We start from the raw sequence: 26,251 nt of genomic DNA, 5'->3' as shown, positions 1-26,251 counted from the left end.
ATTAACCACATGCACCAGTGATCCCATTCCATATCATCTCCAGCAGATTGTCCTCTCTATCATGCCTATTCTCACTAATCTTCAATAGCTCCCTGTCTACTGTTGTTCTATTGCTAACAAACATGCTCATGTTTCATTCACCCTCCAAACAGTCTTACTTATCTGTCCATCCCTTCTAACTATCATCCCATATCTTTCCTCCTTTTTTTCAGATAACTCCTCGAGATGGCCAGCTGTAGTAGAAGCCTCCACTTTCTGTCTTTTCCCTGTCTTAACTCTGTGCAGTCTCGTTACCAACCCCATCATTCAAAAGAAACTGCTCTCTACACAAAGTTACTGATGCTCTCTCTCTTTTTAATTCAATTTTATTTTATTTTCAGTTCTAAACTCTCTTCTTCCTCCCTCCCTTCTCCTACCAGTTGAGAAGAAAAAGGAAATTCTTTAAAAATATGTATAGTTGTGCAAAATCAATTGCCACATTAGCCATGTCCAAAAAAAGAAAGAAAAGATAAGATACTTCAATTTGTACTGAGTCCATCAGTGCTCTACTTGGAGATGAATAGCATGCTTTATCACTGTATGACTCAGCTTTCCTAAGTGTTTTAAAGTTCATTTCCTTTACAATATTGTTGTTATTGTAAAATTCTTCTCCTGGTTCTGCTCACTCCACTCTACATAAGTTCATATGGGTCTTTCCAGATTTTTCTGAAACCATCCCCTTCACTTTTCACAGAGAAATAGTATTCCATCACTTTCCTATACCTTAACTTGTGTGATTTCCTAACTGACAGTACTCCCTTAGTTTCCAATACTTTACCACCACGAAAACAGCTGCTATAAATGTTTTTGTACATAGGAGTCTTTTTCCTCTTTCTTTGATTTCTTTGGAGTATAGACCTCGGTCTATATCTATATCTATTGCTGGGTCAAAGGGTATGCACAGTTTAATAGCTTTTGGAGTAAATTCCAAACTGCTTTCCAGAATGGTTGAACTAGTTCACAACTCCACCAACAATACAAGAATGCTCTATTAAATGCCAAATCCAATGATATTCTTCTCAATCCTCTTCCTTTTTTACCTCAATTTTTGACACTGTGGATCACCCTTCTCAACTTCATATTCTATGTTTTCTTTCGAGGTACTTTGCTCTCCTGGTTCTCCTCATACCCATTTGACCCTCACTCTTGTCTCCTTTACTGGACCTTCATCTGGTTGATACCTGATAATTGTGAATGTCCCTCAAGGATCTGTCTTGGGCCCTCTTCTTTTCTTCTCCTCCTATACCACTTCACTTGTTGATCTCCTCAGCCTCCATGCTTTCAATGATCACTTCTATGCAAATCCTATCCAGCTCTAACCCCTTTCCTGACCTCCAATCTCACATCTCCAACAGTTGTTTGTCTACTGGACATTTCAAACTGGAAGTCCAACAGACCTCTTAAACACTATGTCCCAAAGTGAACTCATTATCTTTCCCTCCAACCCTCTCTCCTCTTCCAAACTAAAAAGAACAACAACTAGCATTTACACAGCACCTACTATGTGCCAGGAGCTGTGCTAAGTGTTTCACAAATATTTGATTCCTATTACTTCCTTATCACTGTCAAGGGCACCACTATCCTCTCCAGGCACCTAGGCTGATATTCTTCACTTCACTCTCTCTCACACTTCATATCCAATTAGTTGTCAAGTCCTATAGTTTCTACCATCATAACATCTCTCCTCTATGCTCTTTTCTCTATTCTGTTAATTTCACCATCCAGGTGCAGGATCACCTGATGCCTGGACTATTGCAACAGCCTTCTGCTTGGTCTCCCTGCCTCAATCTCTCCCCACTCCAATCCATCTCATACTCAGCTGTCTAATACGCATGTCTGACCATGTCACCCCTCTACTCAATAAACTCTAGTGGCTCCTTATAACACCTGCAGCACCTTTTAAAGGGCTTCATAACCTAGCTTCTTCCTACCTTCTCAGTCTTATTACATCTTGCTTTCTAATTCAATGATACAGGCATCTTTACAGTTCCTCCTACTTGACAATCCATCCCCTAACACTAAGCATGTTCACTAGCTGTCCCCTAGGCCAGAACTGTCTCTTTTCATGATATACAGGACTCCCAAACATTCCTAATGAAAAGACCAGAACCATGGAGAAACTGGGAGGTTCAACTTATGTGACCTCAGTCCAGCTCTTCTGCTTGGTTCAGGAATATCATGCTTCCCCCAGGATAAGCTCATCATCAAAAATCTCATCATCCAGGATACCGTTTCAGCTCTGGTGCTCAACATCTCCTCAGCACCCTCACTTGCCTCTCCCCTCTCACCTGTTGGGCTGATGGTCAAAGCAATCAACTCCTCCCAAGCTTCCTTTTACAGAATGCTCAGACTTTTCCAGTTAGCTTCATTTACCATCAGCTTCTCTGCTTAGCGTCAACTTCAAGAACATTGTGACCTCAGGTCAAGTACCCTCTGGTGGTCCCTCTCCCCCTTTTCTGCTTCCTTTTGTGTATGGTCTTCGCCTATTAGATTGTGAGCTCCTAGGAGACAGGGACTTTCTTTCTCTTATTTGTATCCCCAATAACTGGCATACAGTAAGCACTTAATAAATCTTTACTGACTACAGACTAAGTTTAAATGCAGGGGTTAAAAGAAACATTGAAAAGCAAACACAATCCATCAATCATGAGGGATTAAACAAGGATAAATTCCTTACACTATAATACAGAAAGATGGTAAATGTGTCTTCTCTAAACCCTATCATTGTTTTGGGTTATAGAGGGAGTCTAATTAGACAGAAGGCCTATGAGTGGTACTGTAATGTCTTTTTTGTGTGTGTGAGGCAATTGGGGTTAAGTGACTTGCCCAGAGTCACACAGCTAATGAGTGTTACGTGTCTGAGGCTGCATTTGAACTCAGGTCCTCCTGACTTCAGGGCTGGTGCTTTATCCACTGCGCCACCTAGCTGCCCCATGTAGTATCTTAATGATCTTTAAAAAAGAATAGAAAGAGGGAAAGAGAGGGAAAGAGGAAGATAGAGGGGAATGAGGGGAGAGGAAAAGGAAGACTAAGGAAAATCCTGTAAACAGGGTGCAAGTAGAAGTCTATACAAACAAGAAGGTGGGGTGAGAGGAGTGATTGACATTGGAATATCACTCTCATCTGAAATGGTAAAAGGAGGGAAGGATACATACACACAAACACAGAGTTGGGTACCGAAATACATTTCACTTAACTAGGAAATAGGAGGCAGAAAAGAAAATTAGAAAGAGGTCTGATTAAGGGAGGGATTATTCCTAAGTAAAACAAACTCTAACTAGGATGTACAAAAATACAGCTCTTTTTGAGTTTGCAAAGAATAGAAATCTGAGGGGGTGCCCATCAACTGGGGAATGGCTAAACAAAATATGGTATATAAATGTGATGGAAAACTATTGTTTTATAAGAAATGATGAAGGGTATAGTTTCAGAGAAACCTGGGAAAACTTTTATGAACTGAAACAGAATGAAGTGAATCAAGAAAATAATGTGTACAATGACAACAGTATTAAAAAGACAACTTTGAAAAACTTTGGAATTCTGATCAGTGTAATGATAACTAGGATTCTTGAGGACTAATGCTGAAACATTAATTAATGCTGAAAACTCAAGAATATAGAATCTACACACACACACACACACACACGCATTTATTTTGGACTTGGACACTGTACTAAGGACTTTACAAATAGAGAAAACAGGGTTTGCTGACTTAAAAATATAAAATTTAATTAAAAAAAAGAATTCAATGGTGCATAGGAAGTTATATGAAGTGATGTCCCAGTGCTCACAGTTCTTGGTATGCAGTAAGGTCTTAAAAGCTAGCTGACTTACTGATCAAAGTAAGTAGAATCAAGAAGCAGTATAAACAAAAAGAACGAAAACTTAAAATAAGCTGGTTGTGAAAGTGTAACGATAAGAAGAGCTGAGAAATGTGCCCCTCTCTCTTCACTGCAGAGGTGGGGGGGGGGGTCTATGCATATGGAAGAATGCACATTCATGTGCTGATTCATTTTGCTGAACAAATTTTTCCCTCTTTCTTACAAAGAATGACTCTTTGCCTATTATGGGGAGGAGGAAAATATTCACAAAGGAATGTGATGAAGATGAAAGGCATCAATAAAAATTTAAAAATATATATATATTTTAAAAAGATGTTACCCTAAATGAAGGGTAGAGCTTTTGCTCTCTATTGCCTATAAGAAACTAAACGCATAGAAAAAGATTCTATGGAAGTTCCACATATGCTAAGACATAAGCAAGTGCAATGACTAAATAATGACATATTTGGAGAAGTCATCAGTGTGGGTTTTACAAAAATGAAAAAGTTAAGTGGGCTTTGGAATAGATAGTTGCTCTAGTCCCTTCCAAATCTAAATTCTGTGAAATAATTCAGGACCTTGTCGATAAATAAATTGTTAAACAAAGGAAGGCAAAAATTCTCCTAGTTTTTAAAATCAGTAGCAAACATTTGCAGTGAGCAAATGAATGATTTCATCAAGATAATTCACTTGTTGCTTTTGCAATTACTTTTAGATTAAAATTCATAGATTAACTCCCACATGGAAAAAATCTACCACAGTACTGCTTTTCATCAATTTCAATATGTTATATGCCACATTCCTTCTACTTTTGTATTAGCCTTGAGATTCCACACTCAACTAATCTAGACATGCTCTGCCATGCATTTTAAATCTTTAGAATACATTAACCTTTTAACATACTTTTGAAATGTATTCACAGATATTTAAGGGCTTCTAAATGCTACTAAACAACTTCTAAGAAACAAAGCACAAGATTTTTTTGGCTTGGTATTTTATAAGGCAATTGTGAATCAAGCATTGGTTTCTTTCTGTAATTTTGGGTATAACTGATACATTGGCAGTCAGATAATAAGACGATTAACAATAATGAAGACCAGTATGGAACATGGAGTCATTCCCAGTGTGAAAAGGTTTATAAGCAAAAAAGGAGAAAGATTAGTGCCTTACATAAAAATATAAATTATCTTATTCAATATGGCATCTCCATTAACTTTATTAATTTTAAGAATCAGCATTATCAATCAATTCCAAATATCATTTCAGTGAAATTAAAACAGAAGTGTTTTAAACCATGTACTATGGATAATATTTTCTTAAAATTTTTCTAGCATCGACTTAAAACTAATATTGACCTGAACAGCCTTTAAAGAAGAATATGATTAAGTTCTGAGTTGCACTGTATGACAAATATCTCTAACTTATAAAGGATAAATTGTGATTTCACTAACATTAGCTGAGATTACCAGCTCTCCCTTTTTAGGAATCCTTATCCTAAACTGGAACTGCTTCTCTCTTCTATACTACCATCTTACCCCCTCCAAATCATAGTGGAGGACCTTACAGCAGCATCGCACACTTCACTGAGAAAATATACGCCATGCACCTTCCAAGAACCTTCTCTTCCAGGTCCACACATCATAAAACTCAATAGTATCATCTCCTATTGTCTCAGTGCCAGAATCACAGTGCCAGAGCTGAAAGAGGCTTCAGAGGCCATTTACTTCAGCTCCCCTATTTTATAGATGAAGAAACTAAGACCCAGAGTGGTTAAGAAACTTGTCCCAGGACACACAGCATGATTCCAATTTAAATCCTCTGGCTCTAAACTCTGCGCCCCATGCCAGCATGTATCTTTTCCTTTACCCTCCCCTTCCTACCCCCAACTTATACACAGAAGGTTGCTCCCACCATCATACCCTCTCTCTAATTTTCAGTCTCACTCTAACTACTGGATCCTTCCTTGGAGTATACACATGTAAACATCTTCTCCGACATGATAAACAAACTCTTGGACCCTTACCATAACCTCATGCTGTCATCCTATACTGCTCTTCCTTTTTACCGTCAAAGTCTTAGAAAAAGTTCTCTACACTCACTGCCTGCATTGCCTGTCTTCTTGTTTACTTCTCAATCCACTAAGTCAGGATGCCAGTCTCATCACTTAAAGGAAACTACTCTTTCTACAATTACCAACTATCTTTTTTTAAAAAAATTGTAATATATTTTTATAATATGTACACAGATATAAACATTGAATAAGGTTAAGAAAAAAAATGAATAGTATGTTTACTGAGTTCAGGGCTGAAAAGGAGATTGCTTTCCACTAGGATAACTAGTGGACTATATTCATTGACCTTGGAACTGATTCACACTGCTAATAGTACTGGGTAAGCTACTTGTTGACCTTCTAGACCCCAAACAAGCTGGATATTCAGAAAGACTATTATTTTTCTCCAGAACAAGCCTGTACAACTTGGGGCCTGCGGGCTGCTTACGGCCCTCAGGGAGCTTACTGCAAGCCAAAGGATTTCCTCAACATACACAAAGGATGTTTTCCTCTACATTTTCCTAGGCAATGGAAATCCTTTGGTGTGTCCACAAGCAGCCTAAAGACAGTCAGTGGGCCAACTTTTCTACTACTATAAATATTGTGAATGTTCTGCTCTTTGTTTAAATTCAAGACAATTAATCCAAAAGTAGTTGTTTTTTTTTTTTTTTTTTTTTACAAAAAGTGATTGTGAAAATTTACCATATAAGGGTACATCATATTTGTGTATTTTCTTCTTTATTTTTCTTTTCTAGCAAGTAAAGGCTCCTACTCAATTTGCTGAGCAGCTTACATTCATCCTACAGTAGGCACATCTCAAGAATGAGGTTGTCATGATGAAACAATTAAAGAATTCCAACTATCTTTTAACTGCCAAATCTAATGGCCTTTTCTCAATCTTTCTCCTTGACTTCTTTGCTGCATGGCACAGTGTTGACCATCATTTCCTCCTAAAATACTTTCTCTTTTTGGGTTTTGGTGACAAAGCTTCTTCGGTTCCCTCTTCTCTGCCTGTTTCACTGCTCCTCCTCAATCTCTTCTGCTGGATCATCACCCATATTATCTATTTAATTTAACTATGGTTATTCCCCTAAGGATCTTTCTTGGGGCCTCTTCTCATTCTATACTCTCTCAGCAATGCTATCAACTCAGATGGGCGTAATTATTTTTATGCTGTTTGCTCTCAGATCTATGTATCTACCTCTAATCCCACATCACACTTCCATATGGACCTCCACAGGCATCTCAACATGTCCAAAACAGAAACTGTCTGTTCCCCAAAAGCCACTCCTTTTCAGAACATCTCATTTCTGTCAAAAGAACCATCATCATTCGAACTACTCAGCTCCACAATTTTGTGCCATTCCTTCCTCCTCACCTTCATTCACCCCCAATATAACCAATAAGCTGCTAAATCTTGTTCTTTCCACTCAATGTCCCACCAAATGTGTCCCCTATTTCTATTCCCGTGGCCACCTCCTTACATAGAGCCCTCATCACCTCTAGCCTGGATTATTACAATAGGTCTTTCTGCCTCAAATCATTCTCTCTCCAGGCTGTCCCAGAATATATTTATAAAGTGACTGGTGATTTTTCTCAAGTGTACAGCAACAATAAGGTCTATGACAAGGTGTGGGCCCTAGGAGGATTCCTTCCCCTGACCAGCCCCATCCCCCCCCCCAGCTTTCCTTGGGCTATCCCACGTGGCCAAGTATCTTGGTATTCCCTGAAGCTATGATTCTTTCATAGTGGCCTCATGCCCAAATCTCCAATTCTCCCTTACCTCTAACCCAGCCCATCACTCGCAGTCTGCACCTGGCCCCACCCTACCATTCTTAGATTCCATTTGGACCCCTCCCACGTGGCCCAGGTCCCTGGTGTTCGCCTGGGGCACCAGGCCCTACTGAGTCTATCTCTGTCACCTCCCAGTCACCCAAGACTACTTAGCCACTCCTAGATCCTTCCCACAGTGTTTTGTGTAAAAGGTCCATCTTGCCTCCATTAAAGTGCTCAGATTCCTTAAGAGTCTGGCCTGGTTGTATTCTCATTACAAGGGCTCAGATTCTTAAAATCTGGCCGTTAGCACAGATTCACCAGGAATCTAGTTCACCTCAACTGGTGTTCTAATAAACCTTGTCTTTGGCTAAAAGAAGGCTTGGGTCAAATCCATTAAAGGCGGGACCTGCATCGCTTGCCCTTGAACTTCGGGGCCCTAGCACCCCTAGACCACAACAATCTAGGCATATCACTACCCTACTCAATGAACTCCAGTAACTCCCTGTCACCTCTATGACCAAATGAATTCTTTTGTTTGATATTTAACACTTTTTACAAGATGGCATATCCAACATCACAGTTGAGAACTTTGTGGTATGGCATATTTTACTCAGGAAACTAAGGTCATTCAACATACTTTTATAGTCTTATTACATATTACTTTCCTTCAAGTACACAGTCCAGCCAAAATGGCTTCCTGTTACTCCCATCTTCTTCCACCTAGCCTCTCACAATATGTCCTTTATGTCTGAAATGTTCTAGCACCTTTTCTCTGCCTCTTAGAAGCTTTAATTTCAAAGAATCGTAGATTTAAAGTTAGAAGGCACCATAGAGGCCACCAAGTTCAACGCCCTCATTTTATTTATGTTATTTTTTATTTATTTCATACAGACCTACTAAGTAGCAGAACCAGGATGCCAAGTCAGGTCCTCTGACTCCAAATCCAGGGCTCTTAGCCATTACACTATACATCATCCACAGCAATTAAAAACTTAGCATGGTATTATACACATAATCGTTATGTAATATTTGTTGAATTGATTTCAGGGCAGTTCTGTATCAAAAAAGATGTAATTCTTTTGTGGGGAAGGACATATATCTGGTGGTCTTACATTTATGAACATGTATATAAAGGGCCTGGGCATATGAATAGCCAACATTATCCTGCCTCAGAAGCCTTGATTCACCATTCCTTAGCCTGCTTTAATTCCTTCCTAAGCTCTCCCCCCACCAGCAGCATCAAAAGAATGCAATTACACTCTTTGAGGACAGGGACTGCTTAGTTTTTGTCTCCGTACACAGAGTACCAAGCACAGTCCCTGGCATATATTAGGTGCTTCGTAAATGCTTGTTGCTGGTATACTCTTAAAAATGAAATACTACTTCTAAGCTTTGGTGATATTCATTAATAGAAAATTTAAGAGTTTATAGATTTGAAAATAGATCTAAAAATGTAACCTTTCCCCAAATATGTTCAAAACTCATTAGAAAACATGAACAAAAGCATTTGTCAAAAAGGACAATAATCCTAACTTATTAATAATAAGCTGTAGAAATTTATAAATTTACAAGCTATTCAGAGCTGAATGATTATGTACATAAAATGATTAGCACAAACCACTTTTCATAAAAAACTTTTATAATATATAATTATCAGAGTATTAGTCATTCAGAAAATACTAATGGGTAAAGTACCTCAACAGTCAAAAGTCACACATATTCTTGATTCAATTAAATATTTATTAAGCACCTACTGAATTAAGAGACTATAAAAATTATCTTCTAGAGTCCATGTCAGTGGGACTACTTCACAAGTGACATCATTAGCATGAGATGCTTCGGTAATCGATCCTCCTTTGGATGATATCCCCCCAAAAAATTATTTAACCTCTCTGAGGCTATTTCTTCATCTGTAAAATGGGGATAACATTTGTACTACAAACCTCACAGGATTATTTTGAGTTTCAAATAAGGGACTATACATACATATATATTTTCAAATTATGCACGTGACAGGTTAGAATCCTCAAGTTAGACTTGACAGATCCCACTGCAAAACGAATTAAAAACATTCACTGAAGCAATTTTTTCAATTAAATTGGGTTTCAATTTCATTTCTACACACAAACAAATCTTGATAATACAAAAATCTACACAATATAATATCCAAGGGCTGAATTTTATTAAAATGTCCTTTACCATCTGAATTACAATTCAATTTGCCTTCAATCAAGAAAAATGAAAATCTCTCAGTTGTTTTTTTAAAGTTCCTTGTTTGTTTGTGTATCTAATTTCCTTGTAAGATGGAAACTCAAATTTCAGTCTATTTGATGTCATTCATTTTTTTGTTTCATTCAGCTTATCAATTGAGAACAGATTAGTCAGTTCTACTTTCTGGTTCTCAGAAGTTAACACACAATGCTGCAGTGTTTAGATTGCAAACACTTCATGGAAATGTTTAAATAAATAAGAAAGCCATGGTATTTTCCGCGACTTTTGAAAATGACAATACTTAAAAATGACAATTACACCAACTCAATTCTGCTTAGACGCTCTAAAATGGAAAGATCCTGGTAATTTTCAGAATGCTAACAATCTTCACAAACATGGCAGCATGAGGTAAGAAAGAACTTTGAAACTAGTGAAGCTATCTATATAAGGGAGCAATTGAACCATCTTAATTACATAGGTGGTAAAAGAATTCAACCAGACTAGGCTAAACACTAAATTAGCTGAGTGACCCAGGGTTTAGACCAGGTTCCAAATCCAACCAGCTGAGCGGCCGAGATCAAGTTACTTTGTCACTTCGCTTCGACAGACATCACAACTACTACTAAGTATTATAATGCCTACTATACGCCAGACGCTGTGCTAAAAGCTTTACAACTATTATCTCATTTGAGTCTCACAATAACTCTGGAAGATAAGTGCTATTATTATCCCCATTTTACAGGTGAAGAAACTGAGACAGGCAGAGGGGAAGTGATTTATACAGGGTCATACGGCTAGTGAGTGTTTGAGGCTATATTCAAACCCAGGTCCTCCTGAGTGCCAGGCCTGGCACACCTACCTCCTCTCATTTAAAATGACAATACCACTAGGATATTCTTTAGGAACCCCTACAATATTAAATGTTTAACATTTTCACTTGAGCTAACATCTTCTGATCCCTCAGCTTTTATCTAGATCCATAACTTTTTTTATCCAACTAGCTAAACTGTATGGCTCAGCTAAATAAATAAGTGATTTAGAAGATTTTAAAACGCTTAAGTCTACAAAGCATCCCTTTGTATCCCAGCCAATTTTAGATTCAGCTTTGAAGAAAAAATGTTCCCAAGTTGGTCCATCTGTTGAGCTATTGAAAAAGTACATTAAAAATTGTTTTCTTACTATTTTACATGCTGTGGGTCCTCAATGGCTCTTTCAGAACATAAGAAGAGGCTCAACATTGAATAAGACCCATCAAAAGTTGTATTAACAGGGCAGCTAGGTGGCACAGTGAATAGAGTTCTGACCTTGGGAGTTAGGAGGACCTGAGTTCAAACCCAGCCTTAGACATGTAACACTTACTAGCTGTGTGACCCTGGGTAAGTCACTTAACCATAATTGCCTCACCAAAAAAAAAAAAAAGTTGTATTAACATTAGATATGAATAAACTGTGAATTGGTTCAGCCAATTTTGGACAGCCATTTGGAATTCTGACCCTTCTAAGTCACTAACCTTCTGGATATGCAGAAATAAGAGATCAAAGAAAGAGGAAGACTCACACATACAAAAATATTTATAACAGCTTTTTGTTCTAACAAAGGACTGGAAGCAGGAAGCAAAGGAGATACTCACTGTTTGGGGGATGGTGGAACAAATTATGGCATATGAATGAAAGAAATATCAATGTGCTATAAGAAATGATCCAAGTGATGGCTGCATACAAACATGGGAAGATTTGTATGAACTGACAGAGGGGGAAGTGAGGCAAACATTTATACAGTAAAAATATTGTAAAGAAACAGTAATTCTTCCTTACAACCTGACTAATATGAAAACATGTTTAATAGGAATCTATATGTATAGCCTATATCAGATTGCCCAGCGTCTTGGGGAGGGAGGTGGTAAGGGAGGGGGAGAAAAATTTAAAACTCAAAAGCCTATGGAAGTTATTGTTGATAAGTCAAAATAAATTAATAATAATAATAACAAAAGAAACACTATTGAAAGATTTAAGAATTCTTATTAAAGCAGTGATCAACCATGGCACCAGAGGACTGAAGATAAAGCATGGTACTCACTTCCTGACAGAGGTGATGGACTCCAAGTGCAAAACGAAACATTCATTTTATTTTGGACATGGCATCTGTATGAATTTGTTTGGCTTGACTCTACTTATTTTTATAAAGACAATTTTTTTTTGTTTATATCATGACAGGGGGAGTGGGGAAGGGAATGAAGATAGTAAAGTGTCACTGGAAAAGAGTAATTGGAAGCATTTATTCTAAAGCACCAGATAACTCAGAAGTTAGATTAGAAGGAAAACAGGATAGCTTTGAAAGCAACAGTGTGGTTAAATTTAGTGTATACTTTTAAAAAAACAACTGTACCTAATCAATTTTAAGTTTCATATATGGTATTCATTTTCTGTTCTTAAAAAGATAGATTTGTGGAATTAGACCTATTTCCTGAACAAACAGATGTTTCAAAACACCATGACTAGTTGATGTCAAATTCCAGTGAAGATGCTGCAAAATTCAAGCAGATTTTTCCATTTGTGAAAGGATTTAGTATGATTTAACAATATCAGATAGTTAATTCCTGATTCCATGCCTGCTTCATGATTTGCTATGAAGTCAACATACAATTCTTCACTACAAATGTTCTGCCTTTTCCCCAAAATACTAACTAAAATGGGACTTAGGAGTAAATCAGCAGATGATGTTTATATAAGACAAGAATTATGATCTTACAAAGAAAAAGAATGTTCTTTCAAATGCTATTTTATCCAGAAGTCTTCAGTGTTACTAAACTATTTAGTTTAAGTTTAAACTTATCTGAAGCCAACAAAACCAAAGTCTCATTTAGAGGGCATTAATTAGACAACTGGATAAAAAAGAGGAGGTAAAGCGAAACTGTGGCCAAAAATTATTTTAAAATTCATTATTCCTTTTTATTAATTACTGAAATGACGCAACAATAAGATATAGATTATCTGCTAGTTTCCCTTAAAATTATCTTCATGAAGTCAGTGGATATCTCTAAACATCAAAACCAAAATTTTATGTGCAAGAAGGTTGCTCAATATCAGTGTAGAAATTAGATTAACTTTGTCATGGTATCTTTCTTTTAGACCACTGTAAAGAAACAAGCACTGCTCAGTTCACGTTTAAAGAACTTAAATTATTCTTTAAGTACTAGCTCATTAGGGTGGAGCAGTGGATAGAGCTCTGGTCTTGGAGTTAAGAGGAGTTGAGTTCAAATCCAGCCTCAGACACTTGACACTCGCTGTGTGACCCTGGGCAAGTCACTTAACCCCCCTCACCAAAAAAAGCAAAAAACAAAAAACAAAAAAGAACTAGCTCATTGAAAACTCCCTTAAGGGTAAAAAGCACATCTTTCTGGAATGGGTTTTGTTCTTAGGTGAGCCTAAAGCCAGAATTAAGTTGTACTCCCCTCCTTGCAAATATCAAATAAGTCTACCTACTAGTACAGAGCAAGCAGTTCCTAACTTATGAATGGCTTCTGCTCCAAAAGTTCGTTTGTACAAATCATTTACTTGAACCTCAGAATGCTTTTCCCATTAAAACAATGTTATAAATAGTGGGTGTGTTCTCACAATAGCACCCAAAAGCCCAAACAAAGCTGAAACAGCACTAAGAGTTGCCTTGGGGAAACCCTGCTAGGACTGCTCACCTCTGAGCTTCTAACAGCCCTTGGCCTTTGATGGGGTTGAGAGGGGAGAAGAGTACACTGATGAGTCTGGATGGAAGCTCTAGCAGCAGCCACAGCAGCACAGTAGGAAGGGGCCTGCCTGAGGGGATTCCAACACACAGAGCAATGGCAGAGGAGGGAAGGGGGTTAAGAAGGAAAGAACACTAGGCTAATTCTGGCCCACAATGGTATACACAGTAAATAAAAGCTCCCCAACAGGAAAGCAGTAGTTATTGGTATCTCCAGATTATTGGTAGGTAAAGTATTCCAAGTTTAAGATTGCCAGCATCTTTATTTCCATTATATGTATCCCTTTTTTTGTGAAAGAGCTACATTTTCTCCAAATCATAACTGCCCTAAATTCAGTTCCAACAATGGTTATTAATTACATCCTATGTGCAGAACACCATGTGAGGGTGCCTTTGGTCACTGTGGATAATGCAGGGAGGATACAATGACAAGAACCTTGGATCTGTGGTCTAAGGACCCAAGTTCACATCTCAGTTGTGCTCCTTGCTATGGATGCCTGACATTAGCCAAGTCACTGAACTTCTCAGGGCCTCAGTTTCCTCATCCTAAGTATAGAAAAAATATCACTCTATTTATGGAGTATTCAAATATGCAAACTTATGACATAAAAATAATAATGCAAGTGTTAAAGATATGCATTACAGATATATAAAGTATAACATGAAAACTAGGGAAGGGAGAAAAGTCATTAATGACGAGGGAGGAATCAGGGAAGTCTTCAGGTTTGTATGTTGGGTTTTAAAGGAAAAAGAGGAATTCAAGGGAGTCTACTCCAACACAGGAAACAATCTAAGCAAAAACAGAGTTGGGGAAACAGGGAAAGAGCAGGGTTTGTTCTGGGGACAGAGATGACAAGAGTATGCAGAAGAAGTGACATGAGATAAAGCTGGTAAATTTGGGTGGCACTTGCAGGCCTTGAATAGCAGGCTAACCACTAAAGAATTTCTATAGAAGGAATATTTTTTTTTCCCCTTTGCTTCAGTTGACATGGTCAAAGAATTTTAGGAGGGAGATAATAGTTGAACCAATCAGAGAGGTAAGAAAAAAATCAGGTAAAAAATAAATTCAGGTTTTGAATAAGATTCCATTGTCTGCAATAATGAAGTCAGTTTACTGAATGAAAAATAGTCAGAAGAATGAACAGATTTGAAGAGAAGATATTGGGGAACATGTTTGAGAGGCCAATTTTGTCTTATAACATCCCACTTCAAATTCAATGTTTGCTGAAACTAACACTCCTATCTACCGAATTCATTTCCTAAAGCAAGGGTTGCCAGATTAGTGCTTAAGTAATATAAGTTCCTTAAAAAAGGTGTACTGAAAAATCTGAGCTCTATTATTAGGAAATAAGTTCAAGTACATTTTGATACAAGAGTCACCAATATCTAAAGCATTATCAACTATATAAAACTTTTTATTTAGGAAACTAGATACTACCTAAAAATTTTTATTAATTAAAATTAACTAGACTGACCCACTGAAATATGTAATAATACACACCTAAGGTAGTCACTCACCACAAACTTGAATTAGTAGTTAGTTATACTGCAAGTATATTCATATAGTGTGTTGTAATTAAACTTTAAGCACATACACATAATTGAGTGCTTCAGCATTTTAATATAAGATATAAATGTTACCCTTCTAATTATTCATAATGCACCTTTAATTCACCTTAATGATACCGGATAGAGATCTAAAACTGCAGACTCCACATCTGCTACAAGTATAAAAAGACTACACTAGCAACCTTCTACTGAAAATAAGTAACTTAAGAAGAATTTCTATGTAACCAATTCCAAGCAAGGACCCCCATCAATTTGTCTACCTTTAGTTAGAAATCTTAAAAATTAGAATCAACTAAAATACCATCTGCCAGAGTATCATGTGCAACATAACCTTTAAAGAAATCAGCACAAAAGAACACATAAGTCTTTAGAAAGCAGTTCCCCAATACTTTTTACCCTAGGAATCCTATTCTGGATGTCAAGTTTCTACAAACGCTGTTGATAAAAACCACTACCATAAAAACACACATTTAAAAAAGTCCTAGCTAAAAAAACAGAATAATTTCCTAAGTTGTATCAAAAATTCACTATTTACTCTTTATGGCAAACAAACCTTTACTTCTACAGCAACAGTTTTCCCTGCTGAATGTGAAATATTCACTAAAATATCTAATTTCAAAATCCCAACAAAAAATATGAATTGCATATTCGCAGAATATGTTACACATGGTCCAAGCCCCTTGTTTCGCAGATGAGAAAACTGAGGCCTCAGATAGCAGTTTTGTGGGTTGTCCAAGGTTACATGGTTTATTAATGAAATTCAGTACTGAAACCCAGGCCTCATTCCAATCTATTAGCACTCTTTACACTCCACCATCACGCTTTATTACGTGACTGAAATTTAATCTGCTCATATCAAAGAAGGCAGTTCGAACCACATATCTGTTATGTGTTACATATATACATATGTAAAGGAAAGACTTCAAACTAAACTGCAAATTCATATTTCTAAAGTTCAATTCTCTTAAATCTGCTTCCATCTAGTTCTCCTTCCAACTTTTTCCTTTTATGTTATACAAATACAATTGCTAAGTCTGGTCCCCTAGATTCCTCTCAGGCCTCCCAAGAAAAGCAATGTATTTTTCCAAAGGGCAAAGGATGATTTCTATGACGTGGAGACAGTTTATGGTGAAATATAATCTATAGGCAATGTTTTAAACAGAACACAAGAACCCCTGTTATCTCTGAGAGCCTGGCTCACTACAAAGAAAATCTGAATGCAAATCAAGTCTATTAAGTTAGATGGAGACCCTTACTGACATGATTCAACATTAATGTCAATTAAGTAAAATTCTGATGATGAGTAATAAAGGCAAATACATTAAAGCATTAAAGCATGTATTCGAGAGACTATTTTGATTACACCATAAATTGACAATTATCTGCTCATCTCTAGATTAAATGATTAAAATACTTCAAACAAAATGGAAAAGTAACTAACACTGTGAAAATGAGGCATCCTTTCTGTAAAGGGTGGAGAAAAAGATAAAACATAAGGAAATGGACACTCCACTGCTCTCTACTCCCTGACAGGAGAAGAAAACATTAAAGTACCCTTTCATGCTTACTTTTTGGTCCCAATTCAAAGATAGCCACTTCACTATTAGATCTAAGATGAAACCACACATTACTACATGATTTCCCCAAAATCAAAAGGTTGTATGCTAGGTTGATATCAAATTTATATATTACTTGTAATTGTCAAAGCACTTCAGTCATCATCTCATTTGATGCTCACAATAATAATGTGAGGTAGGGAAGGGTTCAGAAGGACATCATAAATAGAAAACTATAATCAAGGCTAAAACCAAATTCACATTAAAATTTTTTTCTCATCATTCAGAAGATGTCCTGAATGTGGCAGCCCTGAAACTAATTCACATGTTGTGCCAAGAGAATTATTCTTTAAAGGCATACATTTCATATTTTTCTTGGAGAGGCATTAAAAAATAAAACAAAAAACAACGATATTTAGTAGTCAAAAGTAACAGGAATAGTTAGTGGTTTTTATGTTCTTAAACTCCAGACAAGTTTTCATTGATAACTAGTTACGAAGTTTTCATTTCTTCTAAAGTTACCTGTCAGAAATTTCAGGCTACTTATCAGGGAATCCTACTTCTTGGAAGTTCAATCAAGTAGTTAAGATTTAGAGAAAAGGCCTACCTTTAAGGGTTTTTAATTAAATTTCAGTGACTCAACATGTTTCTATACTCCAATACTTCTATCTCCTGGGATGGTCTCCTCTTGCTAGCTTCTATTTATTCCATTTTTATCTCCACTTCCATCCAGCTATCCTCTCCCATCCTATTTTTCTGAACTGTCAAAAAATTAAAACCATTAAAAAAAACTTTTTAGTGATTAGAAGTGTACTAACAATTTTTAAACTACTAGCATTTTCTATTTGTAAAATGAATGATTAAAGATAAAGGATGCAGGCAGGAAACAAAGGATAGAATATGTCCTAAATATAAAATTAAACCAACTTACACATACCCTCTTCTCACATTTGATGAATACTGCCCAAAATGCAATCTCTTATCTTTACAACATGACTAATGTGGAAATATGTTTAATATGACTGTACATGTATAGCCTATATCAGATTACAAGCCATCTTGGGGAGGGGGAAAAATTTAGAACTCAAAATCTTTTAAAAGTGAATGCTGAAAACTAAAAATAAATTAATCAATTAAAAATAAATAAAATGTAATATCTTAGATAAAAGTAAGTTTTACTTCATATGGAAGTTAATAAAGTATTAAAAACCCCAACCCTGAAATTCGGCTGAATTCAGCTAAGAATAATTCTTGTGCTAACCTCCGTCTCCCACAGAAAGAGGGACAATAATCTGACAAAGCGTCAAATTCAATGCCCCACCTTAGGATCTCTACTGAGCTTGAGAGTCACAAGAGAGCCCCTTAGTAGCATACTGCTGCACCTCAAGTCTCTTGGTTTTCAAACAAGAGACTTAGCCAAGAAGCCTTTTCAAGGTCCCTTTACAACTCTTAACTTCTGAGATTCTGCCAATCAATGACATTTCCTAAATTAAATGATGAACAATGTTGCAATTTTGTCAATCACAATAATAAATGGAAAAATAGTAATGTTAACACCTATCTTGCACTCCTTTTCCAACAGCATCACAGCAAAGAGAAACTTCTCTACAGATGATTTATTCCAAAGAATCAATGTCTGTATCAACAATACACATCCATAAAGAACTTTTTCTACCTCAAGTAGTTTGGTTTTTTTTATTACTTTTTGGTAAACATTCTAAAAGTGTGGTAGAAGACACACTGGATTTGGATTCAGAGGACCTGGGTTCAAATTTCATCTCTGCTGGTTACTGTGTGACTCCGGACTAGTCGCTCAGAATCTCTGGGCCTCAGTTTACTAATATATGTCATGGCATCACCTCTCTGATGTCATGGTCCTCTCCCAGAATGAAGGACAAACAACAACTACTAATACATAAAATGAAAGAGCTGGTTGACATGCCCTTTAAAGATCCCTTCCAGCTTTAAATCTTTGGTCTTATGAGATCTTCACTCTACTCTCATACCATGCAAAGTAAAGAAAGAAACTACTTAAAAGTCAAGCTCTCTGCTTTTGTTTTTAGTCATCAAGCTTATGTTATTTTAGTTTTAGTTTTCACCATCATTAAACGAGGGGCATAAGAAGAATTAAAAAGTGCAAGAGTAAGTTAAGAGTCAGATAATAGTCATAAGCTAATCATGTGATTCAGATTTACAGTCCCTCATTTCAGGAGAATTTACTATCTACACATAAAATGAGATAACAGACAGAAGTCCCACTTTCTCCATCCCTCCCCCTCCCTCTTTCCAGCACTCTCAGAGATCCTGCTTCTCTCATAAAAAACGGCATCCATGGCCACCCTTGTCCTAATTCCATGGCATACTACTTCTGGACAGAGGAATACTTCTTGTTCCTTCAAGGTTCCTCTTTGCCCCCATCACTCAGCAAGGCTTCTTCCTCTGAGGCTCATCTCCCCCAGATTTATCACCCAATCAAGAATCTAAGAGTAGTTTATCAGTTAGAGATCCAGCCTTAACTGTCACATCTGACCGCCTTTCCTCCATCTTCATCCTTACTGACTCTTCTGCGGCATCAGAAGCTGTTGACCACCCTTTCCTCCTGATATTAGTGACACTGCCATGCCCTGGTTATCCTCCTACCTCTCTGAATGTACCTTCACAGTCACCAACAATGATTCAATGGCTCACCTTATGACCCCTAAGTGTGGCTGTGACCCCATGGCCCTATTCAGGGCCATCTATTCTTCTCTCTTTACAATGTCTCACTTGTTGACTTGATTAGTTCTTAAGGGTTCAATTATCATCTCAGTGTAGATAACTGGGCAGCTAGGTGGTATACCAGAAAGAGCCCCAGGCCTGGAGTCAGGAGGACCCGAGTTCAAAACAAACCTAAACCACTTCTTAGCTGTGTTGACCCTGGGCAAGCCACTCAACCTTGTTTGCCTCACTTTCCTCATCTATAAAATGAGCTGGAGAAAGAAATGGCAAACCACTCCAGTATCTTGGTCAAGAAAACCCCAAATAGGTTTTCCTGTCTGAAAAGTTGGACACAACTGAAAAGAACGAAAAACAAAAACAAATGTAGGTAAGTCCCAAATTTCTATATCCTGTTCTAGTCTCTCCTGAGTTCCAGCCACCCATCTCCAATTGTACACTGGACATTTTGAAACAGATGTCATGTTGACATCTCAAATTCAAAAGGCACAAAATAGAATATATAGGAACACAGGATCATAGATTTTAAGTTGAAAGAAAGCTTGGAAGTAAATTATTTTAACCTCATTTTACAGATGAAGAAATTGCTCTCTGGAAGGTAAGTGGCATGCTCAGGGTCACATAGGTAGTAAGAATATGAGGTTGGAGCTGAACTCAAGTTCTCCTGAACTCAAGTCCACCATCCTATCCACTATATCACATTCTGTTTCCTCACAAAACTACCCCTCTTTCTGCTGAAGCTACCATCTTTCTCAGAGTCACAACCTCAGCACTGTCCTTAACTCCTTACTCTGCTCATCCCACATATCCAATCATTTGCCAAATCTCGTCCATTCTCATCCCACAATCTCTCATAGCCATCCTCTTCCATCTCCTCTCATGCCCACCTCCCTAATTCAGGTCGTCAACATCTCTCACCTGGTCTGTCCCTAAGGACCTTCTAAATGGCCTCCTTCCTCAAGTCTTTTTTTTTTTTTTACTCCAATTCATTGTCTACACGGCTGCTGAGATGATTTTCTTAAAGTACATATCTGACCATGTCACTCCTCTACTCCAGTGGCTCCCTATTGCTATAGGAGGAGATGGAAATGCCCATTTGTCTTTGAAAACCCTACGTACAACTGAGCTCCTGCCTTTCCCTTCTAGCCTTCCCATTACTACACTCTACAGTCCAAACAAACTGGCCTTCCTGCTGTTCCTCACATACAACATTCCATCCCCATGCCATTCAGCTGGCTCTCCGCATGCCTGGAAGAATCACCTTCCTCACCTCTGGCTTGCTGAACCTCTTGTTTCTTTCAATGTTCTGCTAAACAACACATTCTGCTTAAAGCTTTTCCTGATTCCCCAGTTTGCAGTGCTGTTTCTTCAAAATTATGTTATCTATATTTGTAAACTTTTTGGGTCATGTGCCTTTGCCAATGAAGTGTAAGCCCCTTTGAGAGCTGCAATGGTTTCAATTTTATCTATGTATTTCTACTGCATAGCAGTGACTTAGTACATTCAAGGGATCTGATAAATGTTTGCTGATTGCTAATGGGAATGAATTTTTCCTGTAAAATCCTTAACACAGAAAAATATTAATTTTCCCCCAAGACAAATTTCCTGAGTTAAATCTTGAGTCATTTTTATCCTTCTGTGTAAAAGATTGAAACCTATGATTGTACCTTGATATAACAATGGATGAGTTAAGACCTAGACTGAAATAAGCCTAATTTGGGAAGAAGAAAGTAATTCAACTTTTATGATCTTGGAGAATTTTTAACACTATGGGAAACTGAATCTAGGCTAAAATGTCAATAATGTGCTTCTGAGTTATAAAAACATTCTACTAAAGACCAACGAATTGAATTGAAGTTAACTTAAAAAGGTAAAACTGCAAAGCCCTCAAATTTTCTCTGTCTCAAACTGGCAGATCTGAAGGCTGACTACTGTTCTCTTCCAGCTTGCTTAGACTTACCAGCTATCAGCTATGTGGTATATTAGGTCCAATTGGGAAAGAGATCACACACTGTGCTTGAGTCAGGAAGGACAGCACCCAAAAGTCACAAGAGGCCACTTCATATAAACATCAATCATGTTAAAAAAAATAGTAATACACCAGAAAGTCAGCAACTGAAGCGAAATTCTGCTACTAACAGCCCTAGATATACATAAGCATAACTAGTTATACAGATCTGGTTTTCTATTCCTAGGATGCTAAGACAAAATAGCTGGTACACACCTTCCGAGAGGATAGCTTCTTTCAAGCAGAGCAACAACTCTGCAAACCTCCTGACATCATTGACCAACTGCTTCACATACTCTGGATCAATAATGGGGCTGTTGCAGCAATTTGGGCTGGAATTGATGCTGCTCAAAGAGTTGCTCTTGGTACAATGCCCCATTCTCCAGTTTCCAGAATTAGGAAGAGTGAAAAGATTACATAGAGAGAACCGGCCAAAAGATAAACCATGCTTGTTGCTCCCACCGTTCTGCCGCAACATCCCAATTGTTGCAGTGCTGCTGAAATCCTTTCAGTTAATGTCCATCTGGTGACAGAAAAAGGAAAGCCTTAAAGAGAAAAGAAGGCAATTATTAGGTACAAATACATGGAAACATAATTTTCCCAGTACTTTATTTCTGAGAATAAAAAACCATTTGGGGAGGTGATTGCCCTTTCAGGGCATCACCTCAAGCCTCAATGTTGACCTTTAAATTAACCCTATTTTTTCTATAACATCTATATATGAGTAATTAATTTGTTTAAATTACTCTTGAACATTTTTATCTTTAGCCTATATAACTTCTTGGGGTAGAAAGTTTTGTAAGTTTATCCACAGTAAAATCTTTCCCTTTTATCTTAAAGCTTTACCCTTTTTCAAGATCAGGAATGCCCTTAAATCTAGCATTTCCTAAAATGATGAATGTATCCATGTTCACACAATATTGCTCAAATAATGAACATATCACATTCCTCCCTTTAGACTTCATCTTTCCAAAATGAAAAGTCTTTATTTTGAATCTATTTTCAAATATGAAAATAATGCCATTTTGCTCTGATTAAATTTGTTTAAATTTCATGGGAGCATTAATTTGCATAATTTGGTAAAAATCAATAGAGGTTTTCTCCATCAAAATCATTTTTAACTCCAAGATATAGAAATGCCCCTAAAGAGAACAAAGATGAGAAAAGCAATCAGAGTTGGACCAAGTAAATAGAGAAGAGATCCATGCTAGAGGACTCAAGTTTGAGAGTGGTGATATATACAAGGTGTCTGAAAAAGATGCCAAAACATGAGAAAAAAATCTCACACCTTATTAATATCCAAAAAAGGCAATTGATAGTACATTACTATCAATGAGATGATCTCTATGCAAAACTCTCCTTTTGTGTACAGCATCTTTCTAGTGATCTCTATCTGAATCAAGGCCATTGCAGCACTGGCCATCATCCTCATTCTCCTTCCAGAGCCTTGTATTCTGGAGCTGTGATGCTGGGCTCTACACCAGTTCAGCCACTTGCTGGCCATTTCTAAACTAGGAACACTCAAACCCCACTCTCAGCTTTCAGCTCTCTTTATGGGTTGGTTTCCCCCCATGAGAATGTAAACTCCTTGAGTGCAGGATTGTCTGCATTTTTATCTCCAGCATTTAGAGCACCTCCCAGTAAGGAAGTTTTATCAAGTTTTACCATTTATTCCTTCAACAAAATTATTCAAGGTTCCTCGAAAGAAAATAACCCTATTTAAAGGTTCCTGGACAATAAACATTGGGCAAGGAATAAAAGTGGGAGAGGTATGCTCATGAAAGCTATTTCCCACTCTGATGTAGATAATCCAACATAGAGCCCAAACTGAAAAGGGAATTGGACCTAATCCTCTTTCCTTCACCCTATGTAATTCCATCAGTTGCCAAATCTTGTTCCTATCACATCTCTGTGGCCTAACCTCCCCTTCTCACCACTCTAGGTCAAGTTCTCATCACCTCTCACCTCCTCTTTGGTCTTCCTGCCTCAAGTCTCTCCTCACTCTAATCCATCTTCCACACAGCCACCAAAGTGCTTTTCCTAAAGCTCAGGTCTAACCATGTCACTCCTCTACTCCAAGACAAGCTGGCCTTCTGATTGTTGCTCAAAGAGCCCTCCATTTCTGGTGCTTTTGCACTGGCTATTCCCCAGGCCTGAAATATTCTCCCTCCTCACTTCCACCTCCTGGAAGCCCTGCTTTCTTTCAAAGTTATGCTGAAATGCCACCTTCCACATGAGGTCTTTCCTCATGCCCTCAATGGTAGTGCCCTCCTTCCCTAAACTACCTTGGATTCATTCTGTCCTGTAAATACTCATTTATATATAGGTTATCTTCCCCATTAGAATAGAATCTCCTTGAGGGCAAAGCCGATTTCACTTTTCCCTTTCTATCCCCTGAGCTTAGGACAATGCCTGGCACATAGCAGGACTTACTGCCCAGGGTCACACATCAAATTACTAATGTCAGATATGGTCTTCAATCCAGCTCTCTCCTGGCACCTGGCCTTAACAGCAATCTAAGATGGAGACTGAAAAACTTGGGACTTGATATACTTTCCTATATGATAATGGAAAATTGAGTTTCCACAGTAAATTACAATTTCAAAAGTACTTCCATATTATACTGGTACATAATTTTATGTTAACTCTCCTATCACTTCAATTCAAAACCAAAGAATTTGTAGATTACGAAGAAAAAATACAGAAATGGTAACCAGCACTTTCAAAGACCTACCAAAGAGCTCCCAGGTGAAGTCTGAACTGTACAGACAGACAACTGAGCAAAAAACATACGTAACTCTCCCCAAATTTGCATGGAACCCTTTTCACCTCCCAGCCCCTATAGCTAACCAAAATATTACTACTACCTTTTCTGTAATGTTTTAACTTCTAAATCAAACAGGTTATTTCTCTATTTCCATGCTGTCTCCCTCATTAGAATGCAAGCTCCTAGAGGGCAGAAGCTGTTTTTGCCTTTCTTGGTAGCCCCAGAGTTTAGCAAAGTACCTGCCTCTGAGTTACGTGCTTCCTAAAATGTCTGTTAATTGATTGAATTGCAGATATCAAAAATGTAGAACAGATGCAAAAATGCCTTGTTACAGAAACATAATTGTAGGATTTTGAAGTGTCTCTCTTCTAGTTCAAAATTTAGGAAGCACTCATTCTCACAGATTAAAAAACTAAGGGGAAGGGGGACCCAGGGGAGACTGATTTAACAAAGGTCACTCAGATAGTAGTCAGGGTAAGCCAAGGCTTGAACCTAGGCCCTTAAACTCTGAATCCAGTGCTCTGGACACCACACTATAAGAATATCAACTTCACCTGAGGCAATGTGGTACTAAGGAGAGAACAAAGACTCTAGTTTAGGGCCAAAAATACAAATCCGTATTCTGATACTAAGGGTATGACGAGACTGCATAAATCACTTAAACTCCTCAGTGGCCCACCTCCACCCCCAGTAAAACTGAATCGACCGTCTCAAGTCCCTTTCAGCTCTGCTTTTATGGATGGCTTTTCCTACAGCTTTCTAGATATGACTTGAGTCACCAGTATTTCCCCCCCCCCCCGAAAAAAAAAACAACCCCAAAACCCAGGCACTTTAGGATGGAAATATTTCCCATTAAGAAATGAACTATTCAAACAAAGTTGTAAAACAGCCCGATCTTCTATCAACATCTGTGCACTTCCATCTCACCATGTCTTCCTTAGGGAAAAAAAAAAGTCTGTTATTTCAGTAATCTGCTCTTTCAGCACATTTTTCCAACTAGGTAGGTTCTAACTGCGTGAGATATGCCAGACAAAGTTTGAGAGGCTTGGCGCTAGCAATCTTTCTCCCCCCGCCCCTTCCCCTCAAATATGAAATAATCCAAAGTGCACAGCCCCAAAACGTTTAGGTATGGGGTAGGGGACGCGCCGAAGTGACATTTCAGTTCACCACGACCATACCGGCTCTTCGATAATGATTTTCAAAGCAAAGTAGAGCTCTCCCGTGCACCACCACCTTCCTCTCCCGGGCGGGCAGTGGGAGCCTCGCACGTTTTTTACCGAGAGGAAGCTCTCGGCTCCCCGCCCCCGACCCCGACTCCCGCTAAGAATCTCTCCTACTCTTAACAGGGAGACGTGTGGGTGGACGAACATGGTTCCCTGTTCCACGCCAAGCCGCCCCAGAGATCGTTCCCCAGACCAGGATGGAAATGTATTTTGGAGGGCAGCAAGGGGGCTTCAGAAACAGAAATGGGGGATAGAGGAGGAGAGAGGCTGAAGTAAAGAGGGGGGAAAGAGAGAAGGAAAACGGGGGGAGAGAGGAAAGAAAGACGGAAGGAAAGGCGGAAGGAAGGAAAGGCTTAAGGAAAGGAATAATGGAGAGGAAAGGAGGAAAAGGAAAGGAAGAAGGTAGGAAGGAAAAAGGTAAGAAGTGGGAAAGGGAGGGAGGAGGAAAGGAAGAACGGAAAGAAAAAAGAGAGAAAGAAAAGGAAGGAATGGAAAAAAGAAAAGAGGGAAAGAAAGGAGAAAGAAAAGGGAAGAAGAGGGAGAAAGGGGGAGAAGGAAGAAAGGAGAGGGATGCTGCCGACACCGCCCCCAACCCAGCCTGGACAGGTAACAGCGTGGCTCGCGGAGCTGGTTCATTTCCATACCCAGGAAATGGAAGAGGAAGGTAAGCAGGGGCGCACGAGGCTCCGCGGTCATGCGTTGGGTTTGCCCAATGGAGTTCTACCAGAGCCCCTCAGTTCCCCTTCTCCACTCCCCCACCCCAAGTCTCACAGCGGAC

General features: G+C 38.2%; 1 protein-coding gene across 1 annotated transcript in view; it reads right to left on the bottom strand.

Annotated features, from left to right (window-relative positions):
* The window catches only part of ARHGAP29 (Rho GTPase activating protein 29), a 75,203-nt gene that overhangs the window by 48,296 nt on the left and 656 nt on the right, over nt 1-26,251 (bottom strand). Inside the window, exon 2 of the mRNA XM_027862620.1 lies at nt 21,700-22,028. Coding sequence (XP_027718421.1) covers nt 21,700-21,961 — 262 coding nt within the window. The 5' untranslated portion in view covers nt 21,962-22,028. The remainder of the gene's footprint in view (nt 1-21,699; nt 22,029-26,251) is intronic.

The sequence above is a fragment of the Vombatus ursinus genome, unplaced genomic scaffold (genome assembly GCF_900497805.2).
Source record: "Vombatus ursinus unplaced genomic scaffold, bare-nosed wombat genome assembly UNPS02014769.1, whole genome shotgun sequence".
NCBI classification, from domain to species: domain Eukaryota; kingdom Metazoa; phylum Chordata; class Mammalia; order Diprotodontia; family Vombatidae; genus Vombatus; species Vombatus ursinus.
This window is presented reverse-complemented; position numbering and strand designations above follow the sequence as displayed.